Source organism: Mytilus trossulus, chromosome 13 (genome assembly GCF_036588685.1).
Source record: "Mytilus trossulus isolate FHL-02 chromosome 13, PNRI_Mtr1.1.1.hap1, whole genome shotgun sequence".
Lineage (NCBI taxonomy): Eukaryota > Metazoa > Mollusca > Bivalvia > Mytilida > Mytilidae > Mytilus > Mytilus trossulus.
This window is the reverse complement of record NC_086385.1, coordinates 10,761,900-10,782,465: the sequence shown is the minus strand read 5'-3', so window position 1 is coordinate 10,782,465 and position 20,566 is coordinate 10,761,900. Positions and strand designations below refer to the sequence as shown.

Here is a 20,566-nt window from a genome sequence, read left to right as displayed (position 1 = left end):
AAAACATATTGCCCATAAATGGAGCATAAAAATAGTAAGACATGTTACATACCCGCCAACTTTTGAAAGTTCCCATATGGGTTTTTACTGCACAACAACAATTTTAAAGGTTACAATTTTTAGCGACGTATTTTGCAAGATCTGGATTGTCTAGAAAAAGTGTCATATTTGTATGATGAACTTGCATGCCTTTTCCTTAAGTCTGTTTGCATGATTCTAGTTATATATTAAATCGGTAGAAAAAATATACATGAAGCTAGCAGACCAGGGTTTATTTTCCAGATTAAGAATATTAGATGCTTGTTGAAATTTCCAATTTTGAATAATGCACAAAGATGGACCTTTAACAGGTTGGGAACAACACTCCAAATGAGGGTAACTAACTGGAAGATCATTACAACCCACTGTAAAAAATGAGCACAAAAAAAGTCATTTATACTCATATTATTTGATGAAACTTTTCCCCAAGAACTATGCATCTATTAAGTACTGAATGGTCAAAACATCATGTTTTTTTATCGACATAAATTTTGTCGTAAATGTAACCAAATGATGTAGAAATTGTGTGTTTTCTTCAAATTTCCATCAAATTGTAATGTTTATAGTTCCTTTATTATGGAAAGCCAACGGGGTCAAAATTCTTACTTCGTATCTTGTCAATGTGTAACTTGTAACTGTGTGATTTGTCAATTTGTATATTGATGTTTTGTAACTTGTCGATTCGTAAATTGTCAATTTGTATATTGATGTTTTGTAACTTGTCGATTCGTAAATTGTCAATTTGTATATTGATGTTTTGTAACTTGTCGATTCGTAAATTGTCAATTTGTATATTGATGTTTTGTAACTTGTCGATTCGTAAATTTTCAATTTGTATATTGATGTTTTGTTACTTGTCGATTCGTTAAATGTCGATTTGCAAATTGTCAATTTGCATATTGATGTTTGCCGATTTGTAAATTGCATATTGATGTTTTGTAACTTGTCGATTCGTAAATTGTCAATTTGTATATTGATGTTTTTAAACTTGCCGATTTGTAAATTATCAATGTGTATATTGATGATTTGTAAATTGTCGATTCGTGAAATGTCAATGTGTGAAATATCAATGTGTGAAATGTCATCTTTATATTATGCTAACGATCATTATGACGACAGATGGCGCTCGGTAAAGTTATTCTTCAGTGCATAAGCCTCCTGTAAGTAGGAGCACCTCCATATGAAATATAAACCTAAGTAATTTTAATTTTTAATTACAGCAAATGCCTCTGAAAGAAAACAATACAAAAAATGCATGTTTACAGGATCCCTGTTTTATTTTGTTAACTGAGTCAGACGTGGACTTTCGTTCGAGAACGTATTAAACTTTATAAAAATGCATCCGGACTAGTTTAGTCCCTCGACATTATCGATCTATCAAAATTGCGAGTTTAATGAAATAGTCGTTGGTCGGTGGAATACAACGACTGGATTTTTCAGGTAAATACAATAAGAAGATGTGGTAATAAACCGAATGATTGCCAATGAGACAGATATTCACCAATGCGAAGTTCAAATAAAGACGATTTAAGCAAATATAGGCAATCTACGGCCTTCAACAATGAGAATACCATATAGTCGGCTATAAAAGGCTATATCATTACTGGAAAAACAGGTACTAGTAATAAAAGATTTCTATTAATCATAAAATGCTATTATCGGACCATTTTATTCTGACAGGAGGGGAAAGGGCTGACATATATATATATATATATATTAATAAACATGCCTACTGAATAGTTCTGGTCAAAAAGCTTAAAAATTGCCGCTATATTTCCTTTCTATAAAAATTTACAACCAAAAAGACCAAAATATTCACTATAGTCCCTCGATCTCAACAGCTGCTTAACGCCCAGTCCTCCCGATATGAACCCCACCCGGTGCCACACCACTATATAGCCCGGCAACCTTACCAAATCTAATATTTTGTCGATCAGATGGTTAACTAACCGAAATGATTTACGATGTTAATCAATAAAGCTATTTGTTTTGAAATTTGCATGGCATATTAAATAAAAAATAAATTTATTTGCAATGAATTTGTAACAATATAATCATAATATCTAATTCACAAACCATGTTGTATTCCGCCTGCCTCTTCTGTCGAGCAGTCATTCAGGATCCCTGGCTACCATTTTACTCAAAATATACCACAGGGCCATACCTCAAATCATGTGCAAATATTTTCATGGAGAAATAAAATTAGTGTAAGCATATTTGAGATATTTGCCTCTGTCATGCAAAAGGCGAGATGGCGAGATCTTTTCTCTGACAAGTCGAAGGGATAGGGCGTCACTTTGGTAAAAACTGGGTGTATAAAAAGGGGGGGCGGTTGAGATCTAACAAAAAATGTTTAACCCCTCAGTCGTATTTTAGCGTCTGTCCCAAGTCAGGAGCCACTGGCCTTTGTAAGTCTTGTATGATTTTTAATTGTAGTTTCTTGTGTATAATTCGGAGTTTAGTATGACGTCCGTTATCACTGAACTACTAGTATTCAAATTTGTTTAGGGGCCAGTTGAAGGACTCCTCCGGGTGCGGGAGTTTCTCGCTGCATTGAAGACCCATATTGGTGGCCTTCGGTTGTTGTCTGCTCTATGGTCGGGTTGTTGTCTCTTTGACACATTCTCAATTTTATAATAATTGTTAAATCGGCCCGATTTCCAGCAATTAGTGTTCTTTTTGAACGAGTTTTTTTTTAATTGTCTGGTCCTATAACACTGAGAAACAAGCCCCTGGACCACCTCGTATAGAAATATTAGTTTCTGGCTTGAGCGTCTTGTATGTTTGTCTTGTAGTTTCAGTTTGGTGAGCGTGTTTGAGATGCAACTAACTTCTCTGGATTTGTCTCCTGTTATAAATCTGGCAGGTCGTCGGTGTATTCTTTCAAGCTTATTGATGTTTGTGGTCCCATACTATTGACCATATGATATCCCATTATTGACCTGACCATTGAAATATATGCGGCCCCAAGTTTTCTTGCATTCCGATAAACAATATCTCAAATTTCTTATCAGGAATCCTAGTGTTAATTTGCCATCTTGGCTACGTTGGAAATATTGGTAGCCCATTTAAGGTCCTCGTTTAGTTTTCTGGTGCCTTTAGATTTTATTTCAAAATAGTGCATATTCAATACAGTTTTGATATATAGTATACATTAACTAAGTGATTCATTTAAAATAATTGTTCACTTCAGTTTGTTTTGTAAAGTACAATTATGATATGCGGATAAAACATTTTTTATCTTCATTACTCATGCAGGAACCAAATATATAAAGATTGTTCTTCCATTTACTTCTTGTATTAAAAGATCATTAGATAATTACATTCTTTCCTGAAATTTTCATATTGAGATTATAATATTAAGGAATAATGGGTGTCAAACCATTTCTCCCACTATACATTTAGTCCAAAATTTGCGGCCCAGGATAACATTAGTATAAATTAGCAAGCCCCGTCTTATTTAGTCTTATTTTGACCCGGTTAAATATTAAGTAGAAATTTTCTGCCAAGTGACAGTGATATATTTGCGAAGTTGATAAGGAAGCCCGTTCCAGCGACACATCTATGTATACCTTAATACAGGAAGTGACAAACCCCATCCCAGGTTTGATGACCAGTACATTAGTAAACAAACATGCTTATTTGAGGTCACCTCTTATAAAACCGAGTCCCTGGTATACACGCCATATAAAACAAACAAATGCATTTATCTATTTGTTTCTTTTATATGTATGTGGTGGTGCACAGAACTGATTTAAATTACTTTGGTATATATATTCCATATGGCGGTGCACATACTTACAGGAGGCTTATACACATAAGAAGAGACCGAGCGCCATCTGTCGTCATAATGATCGTTAGCATAATACAACGATGACATTTCACACATTGACATTTAACGAATCGACAAGTTACAAATCATCAATATACAAATTAACAATTTACGAATCGACAAGTACAAAACATCAATATACAATTTGACAATTTACAAATCGACATGTTACAAAACATCAATATACAAATAGACAATTTACAAATCGACATTTAACGAATCACAAGTAACAAAACATCAATATACAAATTGACAAATCACACAGTTACAAGTTACAAATTGACAAGTCACGAATTAAGAATTTTGACCCCGTTGGCTTTCCATACTTTATTGCCTCTCTATTTGAATAAAATAAATTAATAAGAAGAATCTGTTTCTTGATTTGTTTTGTTTTTGACAAATGATTGTTCACTTCAATGTAATCCTTGAAAGGAGGTCTAGATTGCTAAAATAATTTATAAATGTTAATTTTTTTATTTGTCCAAAATCATTTAAATTCATTTAATCAACATCATTTTATGATTATTTGATTAAAATATTAATCATTTATAGTCTTTTTATAATTTACATTTTTGAAAGCAAAATAACTGAAAACAGGCTAAAACAAAGGGAAGTAACAAAAAAGTATTTCAATATTCCCAATACACATCGTTTTGATAACACAACGGCAGTTAGCCGGAGGTAAACATCGTTGATTACCAGTATGTTTGACACCCAAGCTGTCAAGTGAAGCCATATAATTATACATCTTCTTTGATGTTCAGGTAAAATTTACCACAGGTGTCAATTACACCCGTACAGTAGTAAGAAATGATCAAATATTCATTCATGAAATATTTCATACACGGGAGTTTTTTCTCCTAAACGGGAGGATGGGAGGAGACCTCTGAAAACGGGAGTTTTGTACTCCCGTCGGGAGGTTCACATGTATGTAATACGAAGGGCATCTAATTCACATGACAAAGGAAAACCATGAATAAAGACAACACTTTATATATCCTTTTTATTTATATAAAAACAAAATCTTCTTGTCTGCAGGATTGCAAATTCGTAACTTCAAGGGCGAACTTGTAAACAGGGCGAGTTGTCCCGATACCAAATTCACGCATGTGTAATACAAATATCTACAGTTAAAACATCCTGTTACAAGTAAACAAATAACGTTCATGTGGATGGGATGAAATCTAATAATTTACATAAATAAAAGGGTCATATTTACGATAGTGATTGTTTTACAATCATAATTTACAAATTAAATGATTCAGATGCCTAATCATGTGTAAAAATCGGTGTCAGGAATCTTAAGTTGTTTTGAAATTGTAATACACGAAATGAATGCGGCATACGGAGACTCAATGCCAAGGGTCGGCCCCTTAAGTCTTCAGAAGACTTGACGTCTTCTTCCACTAAAAACTTGGTATGAACAAAGCTTAATGTATTATAACACTGCTTACAAGGTTTCATGACAATGGGATGTATATTATGGACATTAAGTTAAGTTCTATACTCATCTTTGCGTGTAAAATTTTGACTTTAAAATTGAAAAATTTCAACTATCAACATTTGGGGCTTTAAAAATTAAAATATTGCAACAAAATACTTTTTAAATGCCTTAATATATAACTTATCATGTTTTTAAAGCAATAGAGTACTCATTTGATTTATCAGACTAGACATAATTACTCAAAAGTCAAATTTATATGAGCCTGCGCCTAAAAATTTAGGTTTTTCAATGAAAGGGGGCCTAACATGAAGATGTAATATTTTCCAGCAATTTTAAATTTGTGAAGCTTTTTGGTTATAAATAATCCTAACATATGTATTTAAAGTACTTTAAATGGAAAGAAAAGTTACAAATAACATATGATATTAGTTTAAAAGGGTCTTAGGCCAAGTAAGACTGGAAAAAAATTAGGGTCAATTTAGGCCGTGCCACATATTTACATTAAAAAATGCATATTGAGGTTATAAAAAATAAAAATTTGTGTCTTTTTTATCATTTCTATTCTCATGTGACATAATACAACAAATCTGAGCACAAAAATACTCTTGCAATTAATTTTTCTTACAAGCAGTTTGGGCTGAAACAAAGATTTTTGCTTTTTTAGGGAAAAACTTGCATGCAATTTATTCTCAACAGGCTTATATTTAAACCACTTTCTATCCTACAGAAGAAAAGAAATATATTATGTGAAATGGAACAGGTACAATAGACATTGTAAAGTGCATTTGATACAAATTTAGTGAGGTCTCTAATATGGACATCAAATTTTATATACCAAGCTCCCCACTATTGACTTCATCCAAACAAGGCGTTAGACTAGGGTCATTTATACAACACATTTTGCACATTTTATCTGAGATAAACTTCTTTTCTGTAGATTCAGAGTTTATAAATTAGTAAAAGAAGCAGATAAAGGCATAGAAACACAAATATTGACACATAAAAACCTGTCAGATAGAAAGTCAGGATGCCATTTATGCAACAATATTGAAAAAGTTATAAAATGCCTATTTTGACCATAAAATGCCAAAAATGGTTGTTTTTGCAGAAATTCTATAAAATAAAAGTTTAAATGCTTTAGTTTCATTCTATTTGACAAGTTGACACCATCAAATCATTTAGGGAAGTTGCCAGAGTACAAATTCTATATTTACAGATTTCACCTCTTAGGTCTGAGAACACAATTAATTCATAGTGCATTTCTTTTAAAACATAAATAAAAATAAAAAAAATCCCACCTGCGCTTTCTCAAAGAAACTTTTACAGTGTGTTGTACTACTTTTGGGACAAATTATATCAAATTTATAGAAAACTTCATCGCCTCTAACTCAAAATATGGACAATTTTATGTTTAGGGCGTCTTGAAATCTTTTGACAGCGTCCGAACTGCTCATTTTCAACCTTTTTCAGCTGGACCAAATCACTACTTTCCTTTAAAATTCTGGACCCAATTTTTTTTACAGTGTAATTTCATCCCCCTACTTGCAATTTGAGGCATTGAATATGGAGAAATAAATTTGGAAGGGGTATAAAAATTAATGGCAAGTAACCCACTGTCAACACTAGGGACTATATTTGTGAACAACGAAAATCAAGGGACGACAATGGTGGTCTCGGACCAAATAGTTTTAAAGACTTTTCTGATTTTTTCAGATCAATTATAACCACTTTCAAAAATCAGAAAGCTGAAACTTCATTGGCTGAACTTTCAACCATCTGAAAGCTGAAATTTCATTGGCTGATCTATATATTAACAGAACAGGAAGCAGAATAGAGTTTTGTCAGTACATTATTGTAAGCAAAGCAAAACACAGGACCTGTATTTTAATCAAATTAATTTGCACTATTTTAATAGTTAATATAAACAATCAACTTTTCAAAGTAACAGTATAAGTTGTTAAATTATTTTAAGCAAAATCATTAGATGTCAATTTGCAAAACCTTTAGTTTTTATTGTTTTTCCTTGTCATATTCAGGAAAACAGTTCTGTCTGCAATCAGAAAATAAGTGACACAAAACAACTTATTAGGGAGATAGATAGCTCACAAACAAATCTCCCTGCAATAAAAACATTAACTCTTAGGCCACAGACCACAATTAATTCCTCTATTAGTTCTTTATAACTTTTTGTCTCATTAAAAAAATTGAACCGATTCTTTCTGTCCAATTTTTTGTGTGTGTAATGTATAGTACTAGTCCAAAAATATATCCAAACTTCAGAAAGATTGCTTTCACCCAACTTACAAATTTAGCCAATACACATACATACCCCTATAGGCAAGTCAAGAGATGTTCCGAAAAGTGTAAATATAACCTTTTTGCACCTGGCCTTATCACTCTTTCCTTGTTAAAATCAGTTAAAATAAAACATCCAAAAGTTTATTTCAGCTCTCTTCTTTCATTTCCACCCCAGAAAAGCTAAGAAATGAATGAGAAAGGGAAAGAAAAAAAATAAAGAAAAAATACACTATAATTAAGGGGAACTATATTCGTGAACAACGAAAAGCGGGATCATTAGTTGTGGTCTTGGGCCAGAGGGAAGACAAATCATAGGGGAGATAATTCAAAAACACTTCTGCCTTCAATGAACACATAAATGAGAGGATTCAACTCATAAACACCTCTGCATGCAATGAACACATTAATGAGGGAGATATTTCACAAACAATTCTGCCTGCAATAAAAACATAAATGAGGAAAGACAGCTCATAAAACCTCTGCCTGCCATTAACATATTAATAAGGAGAGATAATTCACAAACACTTCTGCTTGCAATGAACACATCAATGAGGTGAGACCAAGCATAAAGGATTTAAGTAGCATACACTTCTGACATACATGAAGGGGAGATAATGCATAGGGGAGATAACTCACTCTAGCATCTTTCTCCAAGTCCTGTCCACTGTCACTTCTACTAAGTGTGGATGCAGCGATATTTCTGGCTGTATCCTCCAACACATTAATAATATCTTTCTCTGAAATCTGCTGAGATTGTAACGATTGGCCGGATCCTAAAAATAGTACAAAATTTTATATTAATTCAAGATTGAAAACAATTAGGACTTCGAAAAGGCTTTGTAAAAGACTAAAAAATTTCATCTGGAAACCTGTTTCTTGCAAGATGCTATACATAAATAAAAAAAATTATAATTGATTTTTTAGAAAAAATTTTGATGACCAAAAAAGGAATCATAAAGTTAATTGTAACAGCTTGAGACAGATTTTACCTGATTTCTGTATTCATATTATTTTATAACTTCTCACTGTACAAGTTACTACTCATATGTAATTGACCAATTGCAAGACGAATTAAGCTTTTAAAATATTGCGGATAAAGGAAGCAAATAAAAAAAGTAAAAAAAGTTTTTAAAAAAATACATGCATATGTATTATCCAGAATGCACTTTAAGCTATAAATAAATCATCATTAGACAAATAACAAGAGTTTGAAACAGTGTGAAATGCATGCGAGAACCAGTACAAAACAAAAGTAATAAAATAAATATCTGAAATCAAAATTCATTTTTTTATTGTTACTAGCTGAACATACTAATACTAAATAATGTATTGTATTTTGAAAATGAAATTTATTAAAAGTAATATAATACATAAGCAAAAGACAAAATAATCTGCAATTTTTTTCTTACATATACACAATTGTTTTGATTATAATGTGAATAAATATTACACACATACATGGTGAAAACAATCTGTGAATAAATAACAATATAACAATCAAAGAGAAAAAACACAGCAGTAAACATTGTATAGCAGTGCTCTGTTAGTCAAATCACAATTGTGGTACTAGCCTGAAACAAATATTGTGAAGGGGAAGTAACTCAAGTTAATCCATTCCAAGGGAGATAACTGAATCACTTCCAAGGGGGATAACAAGGTCATCTATCAATAGATCACTTTTAAGTTATGTCCTTCACTAGAAAAGTTCACCAATCGTGTGCACATTCATTACTTCAATTACCTGCAGATAAGGCCATAAAAAAGAATAGGTTTGTTTGCCCAAACGCTACCTACCCAGAAAAAATCTGCCTACTCAAATTCTTTTATTGTCCTGATTTGAAGAAGTTCTTTTTAATCAGATAGGCATGAAGACTAATAAACACCTGATACTTCAATTTCTCTTTTTGAAAAAAAAAGAAAATGCCTACCTACCTACCCACTGTCTCAACTTTGGGGTAGGGTTTGGGCAAACCAAAATATTTTTAATTGTGACCTAAAGGTGATCGCCTGTATCCCTGCTCAATTAAAGTTGGCCAAATGTTTTTTGTGATCGTCATTATGCGGGATAAACTGGAAACAACATTTGTTTTATAAGTACTAAATTACAATTCCCTATTGACAGCAGTGCTGATTTTCAATTATAAGACTTATTAAAGTTATCAGAATGATTTGTGCAATAAAGCATCATATTTTTTCAACCACTTGCTCAAAATGGGAAAGATTTAGTGACGATCCCCCTAAATGCACAATTGATGTTAACTAAAACCAAAGTTTTTGACGGAAATGCAACGAACTCAAAAGTTGTCTATCTGTGAAATCTCAGTGTAAACATTCCAAGGGTGAAAACAATTTTAACTATGTGATGAAAAGGGGAATAACTCAGTGAAGCCATTCCAAGGGAGATAAACAAGATTATCAATCATAGAAATGTCAGTTATTATAACCATCGTGTAAATGAGTGAATTCATTCAAAAAAAGAACAGAAACTTGGTGAAGAAAATATGTATTGGTAGAATGGCATTGCACACTACACAGCACTTGTGAATAGTGTCCCCATTCTTGAATGATAGAACTAAGTCTGGTTTTCTTGTAGTGTTAGGTTAATGCATCATTTGAATCAAACACACCTTCTTTTTAGCCTTATTAAAAATGTAAATAACAATAGTGTAAACCAACGAATTTTCAATTGAAAATGATGTGTATATAAATTGTTTAAATAAACTTGGACCTTCCTCAATATAAATACATTCAAGATAATAAGGAAATGACAAAAACATTGCTTTGATGTCATCTAGAAAGATATTTAAGTAATCACAAAAATTAGTTCTTTTACAGCTTCTGAACCTTCCATTTATTTTTTGGCTATATTTATCTTTGAGTAAATAGTTCTATGATGTGTTAATTTAATATTCGCTTAAATAAAGATTATTGGCTTAAATAAAGACTATTCACTCAAATAAAGACTATCTACTTTTAGTATTTCTTAATAGTATAATTATCATACTGATTTGTTTTATGTAAAATATACAGTATATTTTGTCTAAACTAATGACCTAGATTTTGAACTATGTGTGCCACAAATTGTGAATGTTTATCATTGTGTACCATTCAGTGTGCTGTGAGTGTGAACCACACATTTACTACCTTCTCTATGAAGTTTCTCAGGAGGCCCTGATTCTGCATGAGCTACATCTTCACCAGGCCCCAGTTCAGCATGATCAGTTTCCTCAGTAGGCCCTGATTCAGCTTCAATCTTAGAGGAGGCGGAGCCTACCTTAGAATCTGAAGGAAGTGCAGGAGAGGAAGGTTTTTCATTGGTTGGGGAAGGAGTTGATTCAGATCCAGATGGGATAACTATATGTTTTTCACTACCTGGCCTTGAAGGGGCAACAGTTCCCAATGATGATTGAGATTTTTTCCTGCTCTCTTTATCAGATTCTTTCCCATCAGTCTCAGGTTCCTTTTCCTCATTCAGAGGTGGAGTTACTGCCCCTTCATCCAAAGACTTATGACTATTGGATTTTTCCAGTGAATTGGTCTCCCTTTCACCTTCTTGATCTTCTCTTGGTGTATCTAGTTCATGTTCTTGTTCAGCCTCCAGCAACGGGTCTATTATTGGGGTCTCTGGATCATGGCGACTGGATGTTCGGGAATAGCTCTGAATAGAGACTTTAGAAAGTCTTCCTTCTCGTTTTGACAACGTATTGGCTTTACGTTCAGCATCAGACATACTGGATCGTCTCCCTTGATCATTAATGGCGGTCTTACTTCCAGACCTCATTTCTAACTGTGACATACTTTTTCTTTTATCAGAAAGTTTACTACGACTGATACTCTTTCTTCCGCCACTTTCTCTGGACATTTGACGATCTGATGAACCATCATCAAAAACTTCTTCTTCATGACGGGATAATCTGGAAACTAAACCATGATTGTCCTCCGTGTTTATTGGAGTTCCAGGAGTTACATGCCCATCAGTTGGTGCTGTCCCTGGTTTGGCTACTGGTACAGAGACGTGAGAAATAGCCACAGATTTATCAGGACTTAGATCTCCGGGGTAATCGATGCCTTCTTCTGTTTTTTCTGTGGCTCTGCTTAGTAGCATTGTAAATTCTTTGGAGTTTTCATCTAAAATGTCATTAAATATAACCAATAGTTATCAACTTTCTTTTTTTAATCAACCCTTAATTGAGTTTAAGTTTTTAAAATTCAGGCCCATCATTTTAACGAGATGGATTCTTTATACAAATTTGGAAAAACTAATTTTCACCATATTCAAAAGACATAACTAATATTCAAAATTTTCTTTGCCAATGAAAAATATTAGTTTGATAGGTTGCAGGTTTTTTTCAAAGAGACTTTGAGCAACTGGTTAAAATTGCTAAAAGTTGAAATGGCCCCTGTTTCTGAAAAATAACTTGTTAGAACTGTACAATGTTTCTGATTTTTGTCATTTAATTGCTATGCAAATTATAACATATGACATCACTGATAAAACTGGCAAATACTTTATATGCATTCATTTTTAGCATTTGGAAAATAATCAAAAATAAATTTGCATTAATTTGCTGAAATAAAAGCACACAATGATTACTTAGAAATATATATATTAAGGTGGTACCTAACACTACAGGGAGATAACACTGTAAAATCAGCTAAACGTTTTAATCACGTTGTGTTTATAAGGGAATATTAAGTTTCTCAATGATAAAATAAGTGTTTGTCAAACTGCTATATAACCAGTGTATTTTTTCTGATAAGACAATTGGTTCAAATTTTTTTTAAATTTTTATGTTTTTGTCAAATGGTCATAGTTATGCTATTGTTTCAGAAAAAGGGAGAAGGTTTGGGCCCATTAAAACGTTTAATCCCGCTGCAAATGTTTGCACCTGTCCTAAGTCAGGAATCTGATGTACAGTAGTTGTCGTTTGTTTATGTAATATATACGTGTTTCTCGTTTCTCGTTTTGTTTATATAGATTAGACCGTTGGTTTTCCCGTTTGAATGGTTTTACACTAGTAATTTTGGGGCCCTTTATAGCTTGTTGTTCGGTGTGAGCCAAGGCTCCGTGTTGAAGGCCGTACTTTAACCTATAATGGTTTAATTTTTAAATTGTTATTTGGATGGAGAGTTGTCTCATTGGCACTCACACCACATCTTCCTATATCTATAGTAAATACTTTGTCAAAATTTCAAGAAAATTAAACGAGCCAAATTAATTTTAGTTAAAGTGTTGGGTACCAACTTAATTTTAATATCTTTAAACATAGAAAAGTCTCCTTTGACAGATAACCAAAAATGTATATATATAGCCAACATTTACAGCTAATTTCCCAATGCCTGAAGGGGAAGACTTTGGTTAGCTTGCTTGCTTTGTTAGTATAAACGTTTACTAAAGCATTTTAACTATAATTGACACCAGCAAACAATATAAATAGGCATACTGAAAACTGTGACCTGTATATATGATACATGTATTTGGATTTGTTTGGAGGTCATCCCAAATATAATTGTACAATATACAAACAAAACAAGCAAGCTAACCAAGTCTTACTCTACATGCATTAGGAAATTAACTCTAAAAATAAAAATCGTTGCAAGGTAGAATTTGCTGAGGTTTTGCAAACTTTTTTTGATTTGTTCAATTTTCATTACATTATTAGCCAGAATTAAGATTTTATGAAAAAGACAAACATATTTGGAAGTGCGTTTTCAGTAGAATTTCAATCATTTAATTAATCAAAAGGCATAACATATATAAAATTGTGAAAGAAACTACTGTATACATATAAGTTTATAAAAAATAAGGAAACATAATAAAACCCATTTTCCAAGGGGAATCATGCAAACCACACTGTTACATGGGAAGAAAAAAGATATTGTAAAACACAATCTTTCAGAGGTTAGAAATTCTGCCAATCATATACAGGCACAAAGTGAAAGGATTAAACCTTATACAATTGGTTAATATTCTGGCCAATTATATACTGTGTAAAATAGTGGAAAAGGGGGATAACTCAGTGAAGTCATTCAAAGGGAGATAACACTCTGTTAAGCCTGATTCCATTAGTTGTTTTTTGATATATAGGTGGCACTCATATTCCATCAAACAGTGAAAGAGAGAATAACTCGGTGAAGTCAATCGAAGGGAGATAACACTCTGTTAAGCCTGATTCCATTAGTTGTATGATATATAGGTGGCACTCATATTCCATCAAACAGTGAAAGAGGGTATAACTCAGTGAAGCCAATCAAAGGGAGGTAACACTCTGTTAAGCCTGATTCCATTAGGTGTATGATAAATAGGTGGCACTCATATTCCATCAAACAGTGAAAGAGGAGATAACTCAGTGAAGTCAATCAAAAAGAGATAACACTCTGTTAAGCCTAATTCCATTAGTTGTTTTTTGATATATAGGTGGCACTCATACTCCATCAAACAGTGAAAGAGGGGATAACTCAGTGAAGTCAATCAAAAAGAGATAACACTCTGTTATGCCTGATTCCATTAGTTGTTTTTTGATATATAGGTGGCACTCATACTCCATCAAACAGTGAAAGAGGGGATAACTCAGTGAAGTCAATCAAAAAGAGATAACACTCTGTTATGCCTGATTCCATTAGTTGTTTTTTGATATATAGGTGGCACTCATACGACATCAAACAGTGAAAGAGGGGATAACTCAGTGAAGTCAATCAAAGGGAGGTAACACTGCCATATTCAGTCTTGACTACCTGAACGAAAAGGCAATCCTGGTAAACTGCTAGCTCTGTTCATTTGGTTAACAATACCAGCAAATTCAGGATCTGTGTCTTTGGGTATGTAACTCCACGAGTTTATAGACAGAGTGGCATCAATATCCCCACCTGTATAGTCTATTTCTAAATATGCAGAAAGGGCAATCATTGAATAATAAGCCACTTCATTATGTATAGTCTATTTCTAAATATTTAGAAAGGGGAATCATTTAATAATAAAACACTTGAATATAATCATCATTAGTATAGTTTATTTCTTAAAATTGAGAAACTTTGACAGGGAATCATTTAATAATAATTGGACACTTGAATATATAATCATCAGAATAGTCTATTTATAAATATTCAGAAAGGGAATCATTCAATTATAAGCTAATTGAATATTATCATATTCCAATTTTGATTTCTTAATGAGTCTAACACACCTACTGCCCTTGATTTCATTTTGCTTTATCTCATCTTTACAATATTTAAATACTGATTTTAAAATTGCACAAAAAGAAGCAGTCAAAATAAATTTTACATAAAAAAAATCTAGGATGTACAAGTTTTAAGTCCTAAATTAAAATAATATAAAAAAAAATAATGGCAAATAAAAAATCTGCAAGCACAGGTAATGGCGTCATATCCACTGCAGCAAATATAAAGCAAACAGCATTTATTTAGGATGAGTTAAAAGGTTAGATAACTCTAAAAATAAAAGTAGTGTAATCTACCTTTATGGAGGAATTTTCAATAAAGAAATAGTAAACACAAAGTAGCAAATTGACCTTGATAGGCAAAATGGGCAAGCTGATATTTTAAACATTAGAGATGTCTTGTCATTTGCAATTCGCCTTTTCAGAATCTAATGCATTCTGGGTAATATTTTTAAAATCGTACACCAAAATGTTGTGATAGGTTTAGAATGTTCTATACAATGGAAATTCATCCAATGGCGTTACATTATTTTTATTTTGGTGTCAAACAATGAGAATACCCATAGTCCTTTAGATTCAGAAAAGACGAATTAAAAGCTAATTTCAAACAAAAAAAAAGTTTAAAAACCAAGCCAGTACATGTACACATTTGTTCAACTGCATTTCAATTTCAATTGCAACACAAAGATAATATTTGTCACACGTAATAAATAAAACACATTGTACATAGTAAGCAACACAGCCAAGCCCAATACCAAATCACAGGACAACATATGGAGCAGTTAATAAATAATTTCTTGACACGCCCTACACCGAGCAACTTTCACACAATACATACATTGATAATTAGCTTATGGTACATAAAACAAGACAAGCCCTACAAAATTAATAACTGGACAAAACAAATACGAGCCATTTACAAATAAGTACTGAACACACCCAAAACCAGCGAGTAACAAACCTTCAAAACCCTCATCTTTGTCCTTAGATGAGGCAGAAAATCGTACGGTTTTATTAAAGGACGATAAAGAATTTGATTTTGATTTGAGACTAGGCTGTCGCTGGACTATTGGTCTTCTAGGCGGAATGGGTCTTTTTTCTTCATAAAAATAAATTCCCAGTCAGAGTAAAGATAAAGAAAGTACACATACATTTCAACAGCAAAAATATAATATATATGAATTGTTATAATGATTTCAAACCTTGATCCTCTGTCAATGAAAAAAAAAGAATACTGCAGAATGATATAATAAAATAAATGTCTATCAAGTAAATTTGAGAAACAGTAGGAGGGGATGCCATCCTGAATTCCTGAAAAATTAAAATACTCTTGCACTGATCTCTTACATTAACCATTAATTCCCAAATTCCACTGAAAATAATGACCCAATCTGGAGTTTCCATCAAAATTTCTTTTCACTATAGTAAGTACTTCACTTAACCAATATATCTATCGATCTTGTATAATTAGATAAGAAAAAAAAAAGTCCAGGAATATTTGAATTTTCAAATAAAAATTCATCCATAGGAACTCCATTGGTCCCTCTTAAACAGCATCAATTAAAAAGATGCGAGTTCTTGAACTTTTTTTTTTTTTTTTTAGATTAATTAAAATTTCCATACAAGAAAATACAGGCTCTTAAACTAACCTTTTACCCTCACTAAATCGAAACCCAGATTAATGAATACAAAAATCTGTATAATGAAAAGACACTCTTTTTCAACATGATGTATATCTTATTACTTATTTTCATCAGAGGCAATGTTTTGTTTTTTTGGGTTTTTTTCATAAAATGTTCCTCTTTCTATTTTACTTATCAGTACATCAATATGCACTTAATTAATGAACGGAGCTAAAATTATTATACAATTATTATAATATTTGTGCATACCTCGTTTATGTGCATAATTTCTCATGTCCTCCCTCTGGACGCCTCGTCTTCTCTTCCAGACGTCAGGTTCATCATCAGATTCCTGGTCACTTATCAAATCTGCAAAAAGTTTTTTCATTCATAATTTTATCAATGAACTTTATATTAAAACAGAGAATTTACTATCTTTCAATTATTTTTTTACAGGTTACATTGAAGTAACAAATAAAATTGTTTTCCCCACATAAGGGAGACAACTAAAGTTTAAAACAGATATTTGGTAAGTTAAATTAAAAGGGTGAAGTTAGCTCCCTTTAAAGAGGTTTGGTAATTCCTGCGAAGTTGTCTCCCTTTTTAAAGGTTTGGTAAATCATGTGAAGTTGTCTCCCTTTTTAAAGGTTTGGTAAATGCTGTGAAATTGTCTCCCTTTATAAAGGTTTGGTAAATCCTGTGAAGTTATGTCCCCTTTTAAAGGTTTGGTAAATCCTGTGAAGTTATCTCCCTTTTTAATGGTTTGTGCATATCCTGCTAAGTTGTCTCCCTTAAGAGAATACAAAAATCAAAATAGAGACAGATTAAAACAGATAATACATAAGACTCCAAAAATATAATCCACCACCAAAAATATATATTCTCAAACCAAATCAAAACACTACAAAGAATGTGAGAAAAATCTATGTCGTGTGGAAAATGCATGCACATAACATTCAAATGTACCACCCTGAAACAGCAAATAAGGTCAGGTAGGGAGGGATAAGGTGAGATGGGGAAAAAACAGGAATATAAATTGGGATAAAATAAAAAAAAATAATGAAGATTTAAAAAGGTGGAAAACATTTAAATTAATATGCAAAACAGGTAAAATATGGGATCAGGAAATAAATATTTGAGGAAAGTACAATTATGGTGAATTTTCCAAGTCTCCCTGCATCAAATGAAATAGGTGAAAAACAAAAAGTCTAGTAGAGACAATTTGAGAGATATGGGATTAAAATATCCCATACCTTTTATTGATACATGAAAGGTGAAAGTCCAGTTGAGACAGGGAGAGATACATGGCAATAAAACATCCCATCCATTTTTCTGATCCATGAAAGGTGAAAGTCCAGTAAAGACAGGGAGAGAGACATGGGGATTTGTTTTCCAATACCTTTTTCTGACACATGAAAGGTGAAAGTCCAGTAAAGACAGAGAGAGAGACATGGGGATTTGTTTTCCAATAGCTTTTTCTGACACATGAAAGGTGAAAGTCAAGTAAAGACAGGGAGAGAGACATGGGGATTTGTTTTCCAATACCTTGTTCTGAGACAGGGTTCTCTTCGACACTTTTCTGACCTTCTGTTTCTTCCTCTTTGATTTTACTTTCTGTTTCTAGAGTAGATTTTTTTAACTTTAAATTGTTTCAAAATTTAATATTATAAAGGGTTTTTAATTAATTTCATTGTTTTGAGAAAATAGTTTAAATTATGTCAATTCTATATCAGTAATTCACATGATTAACTTTTGTAGAGGGAGTTTCATTACAGTTTAAATTTGCCATTTAGATTTTTTTTTTATTTTTTTTTTATTTTTAACAAATAAGTACCGATTATCGGGTTATCTGCATGTTGATATCGTAAAATATCAGCTGCGAGACATCATATGAAGCTTTTTGTCGAGTGAGCGTAGCGAACGAGATCAAAAAGCCTTCATATAATGTCAAGCAGCTGATATTTTGCAATATCAATATGCAGATAATCTGATAATCGATTTATTGGGCTATATTTGTGTGTTTCATAAGTGTTTTCCTTGTTTCATCAGCATATAAAAGATGACTTGATAAGTTCGGGTCAAAGTTATTAACGTCGGTTCAAACATTATGACGTCGCTGATATGTCCGGGTCAAAGTTATTAAGGCCGGGTCAACGTATTTGACGTCACAAAGACATGATACGGAATAATATTAAGAGCTGAACAGAGTGATATAGACAGTTGGACGACCGATAAATTTAAATATTCAGCTATCCCATGATTTCAATAATGTTAAGGTGGTACCTAACACTACAGGGAGATAACTCTGTAAAATCATCAGAACGTTTTAATGACGTTATGTTGTTAAGGGAGTAGTAAGCTTCTCAATGATCAAAATTGGTGTTTGTCAAACTGCTATATAACCAGTGTAATTTTTCTGACAAATTGGTTGGTTAAAAGTTTTTGAAATTTTTATATTTTTGTTAAAGGGTCATTAAGTAAATACTTTGGCAAAATTTTATGAAAATTAAACAAGCCAAATTAATTTTAGTGAGTGTTGGGTACCACCTTAATCATTTTCCTTTATCTAATTTGTTAATTGTATTATTTATTTTTGTGAAACCTTACATTAAACCGTAGATGTGCAATTTAGTGCTACCAGGCACATATGGTTATATAACAGTGTGTTGTCACTACCATGTAAAATCTTACATAAGCCCTGACCTATATATCATGTATATTTTGGATTATTTTTACCTGATTTGTATTTATCAATTAAAATGTCTGACAAGCTAGAACCTAAAATAGCCCAAATAGTGTTTTTAAAAACCAACACTGCACTTTAAAAAAAAATGTCTTTTGGCTGTGGATTTTTTTTTTTAGGGAGTACACTTGTCTATTTGTTTCATAGTTAAGAAAAATATCTTGATTTCTTCCAAGTCACAATCCTGCGACTAAAATACATTTTTAGTTTTTAAATAAACCAGAAAAATATCTGTATTTTTACTTTTTTAGAAAGGGTAAACTATTTCTGGAATTTTATAAAACAGACTCGATAAACCATCCAACGTTCAAAACAATTATTGAGAAACATTCATTAGATATTAAATTTTCAATGATATTTTTAAACACTGTGTAAAAATATTTCCTTTTCTCAATCATAGAGAAACACTTATTAGATATTAAACTTTTAATGATATTTTTAAACACTGTTTTAAAAATATTTCCTTTTCTCAATCATAGAGAAACACTTATTAGATATTAAATTTTCAATGATATTTTTAAACACTGTGTAAAAATATTTCCTTTTCTCAATCATAGAGAAACACTTATTAGATTTCAAATTTTCAATAATATTTTTTTTATTTCCTTTTCTCAATCATAGAGAAACACTTATTAGATATTAAATTTTCAATGATATTTTTAAACACTGTGTAAAAATATTTCCTTTTCTCAATCATAGAGAAACACTTATTAGATTTCAAATTTTCAATAATATTTTTTTTATTTCCTTTTCTCAATCATTGAGAAACAATTATTAGCTATTAAACTTTCAATGATATTTTTAAACACTGTGTAAAAATATTTCCTTTTCTCAATCATTGAGAAACAATTATTAGCTATTAAACGTTCAATGATATTTTTAAACACTGTGTTAAACTTTCAATGATATTTTTAAACACTGTGTTAAACTTTCAATGATATTTTTAAACACTGTGTAAATATTTTTCCTTTTCTTACCTCTGCCAAAATAACGATTAGCATCGCCAACATTTTCTATATGTTGTTGTTCTGGGCGTGTGTGGACTTCAATGTGCCCACCCACACTAATGGGTTCCCCATCAGGACCAATCACAATGCTACCTTTATTACTGTCCTCGGGTAAACTACTCGCTAAACAAAATGGAAAAAATAAACTAAACATACAAAAAAAACTAACCAGTGCATATAAAACTATTGGTGTGTCTAAGCAAAAATAAAGTATAAGCAATGGGTGAAAATCAGTGAAAACATATATATTAAATAATCTTGAATTAGAATTCTAATAATTTTTTTCAGAATTCTAATAATTTATTTTAGAATTCTAGTAAACACAACCTTAACATCATCAGAATTTTATCTCTTTTAACAAAATCAAACATTGACAAAAAAGTGTGTTTTGGGTTCCCTTTCG

At 31.9% G+C, this 20,566-nt stretch overlaps 1 protein-coding gene across 9 annotated transcripts in view; it reads right to left on the bottom strand.

Moving 5' to 3' along the window:
• Positions 1 to 20,566, bottom strand: part of LOC134695530 (uncharacterized protein KIAA2012 homolog) — a 107,657-nt gene that overhangs the window by 36,659 nt on the left and 50,432 nt on the right. The window contains exons 14-20 of one of the 9 annotated variants that reach the window (XM_063556811.1): positions 20,134 to 20,286; positions 17,959 to 18,033; positions 16,684 to 16,782; positions 15,753 to 15,890; positions 14,349 to 14,495; positions 10,986 to 11,741; positions 8,250 to 8,386 (exon numbers count right to left, since the gene is read on the bottom strand). In XM_063556811.1, coding sequence (XP_063412881.1) covers positions 8,250 to 8,386; positions 10,986 to 11,741; positions 14,349 to 14,495; positions 15,753 to 15,890; positions 16,684 to 16,782; positions 17,959 to 18,033; positions 20,134 to 20,286 — 1,505 coding nt within the window. The remainder of the gene's footprint in view (positions 1 to 8,249; positions 8,387 to 10,985; positions 11,742 to 14,348; positions 14,496 to 15,752; positions 15,891 to 16,683; positions 16,783 to 17,958; positions 18,034 to 20,133; positions 20,287 to 20,566) is intronic. The other 8 variants (XM_063556812.1, XM_063556813.1, XM_063556814.1 and 5 more) reach the window with 8 other exon arrangements.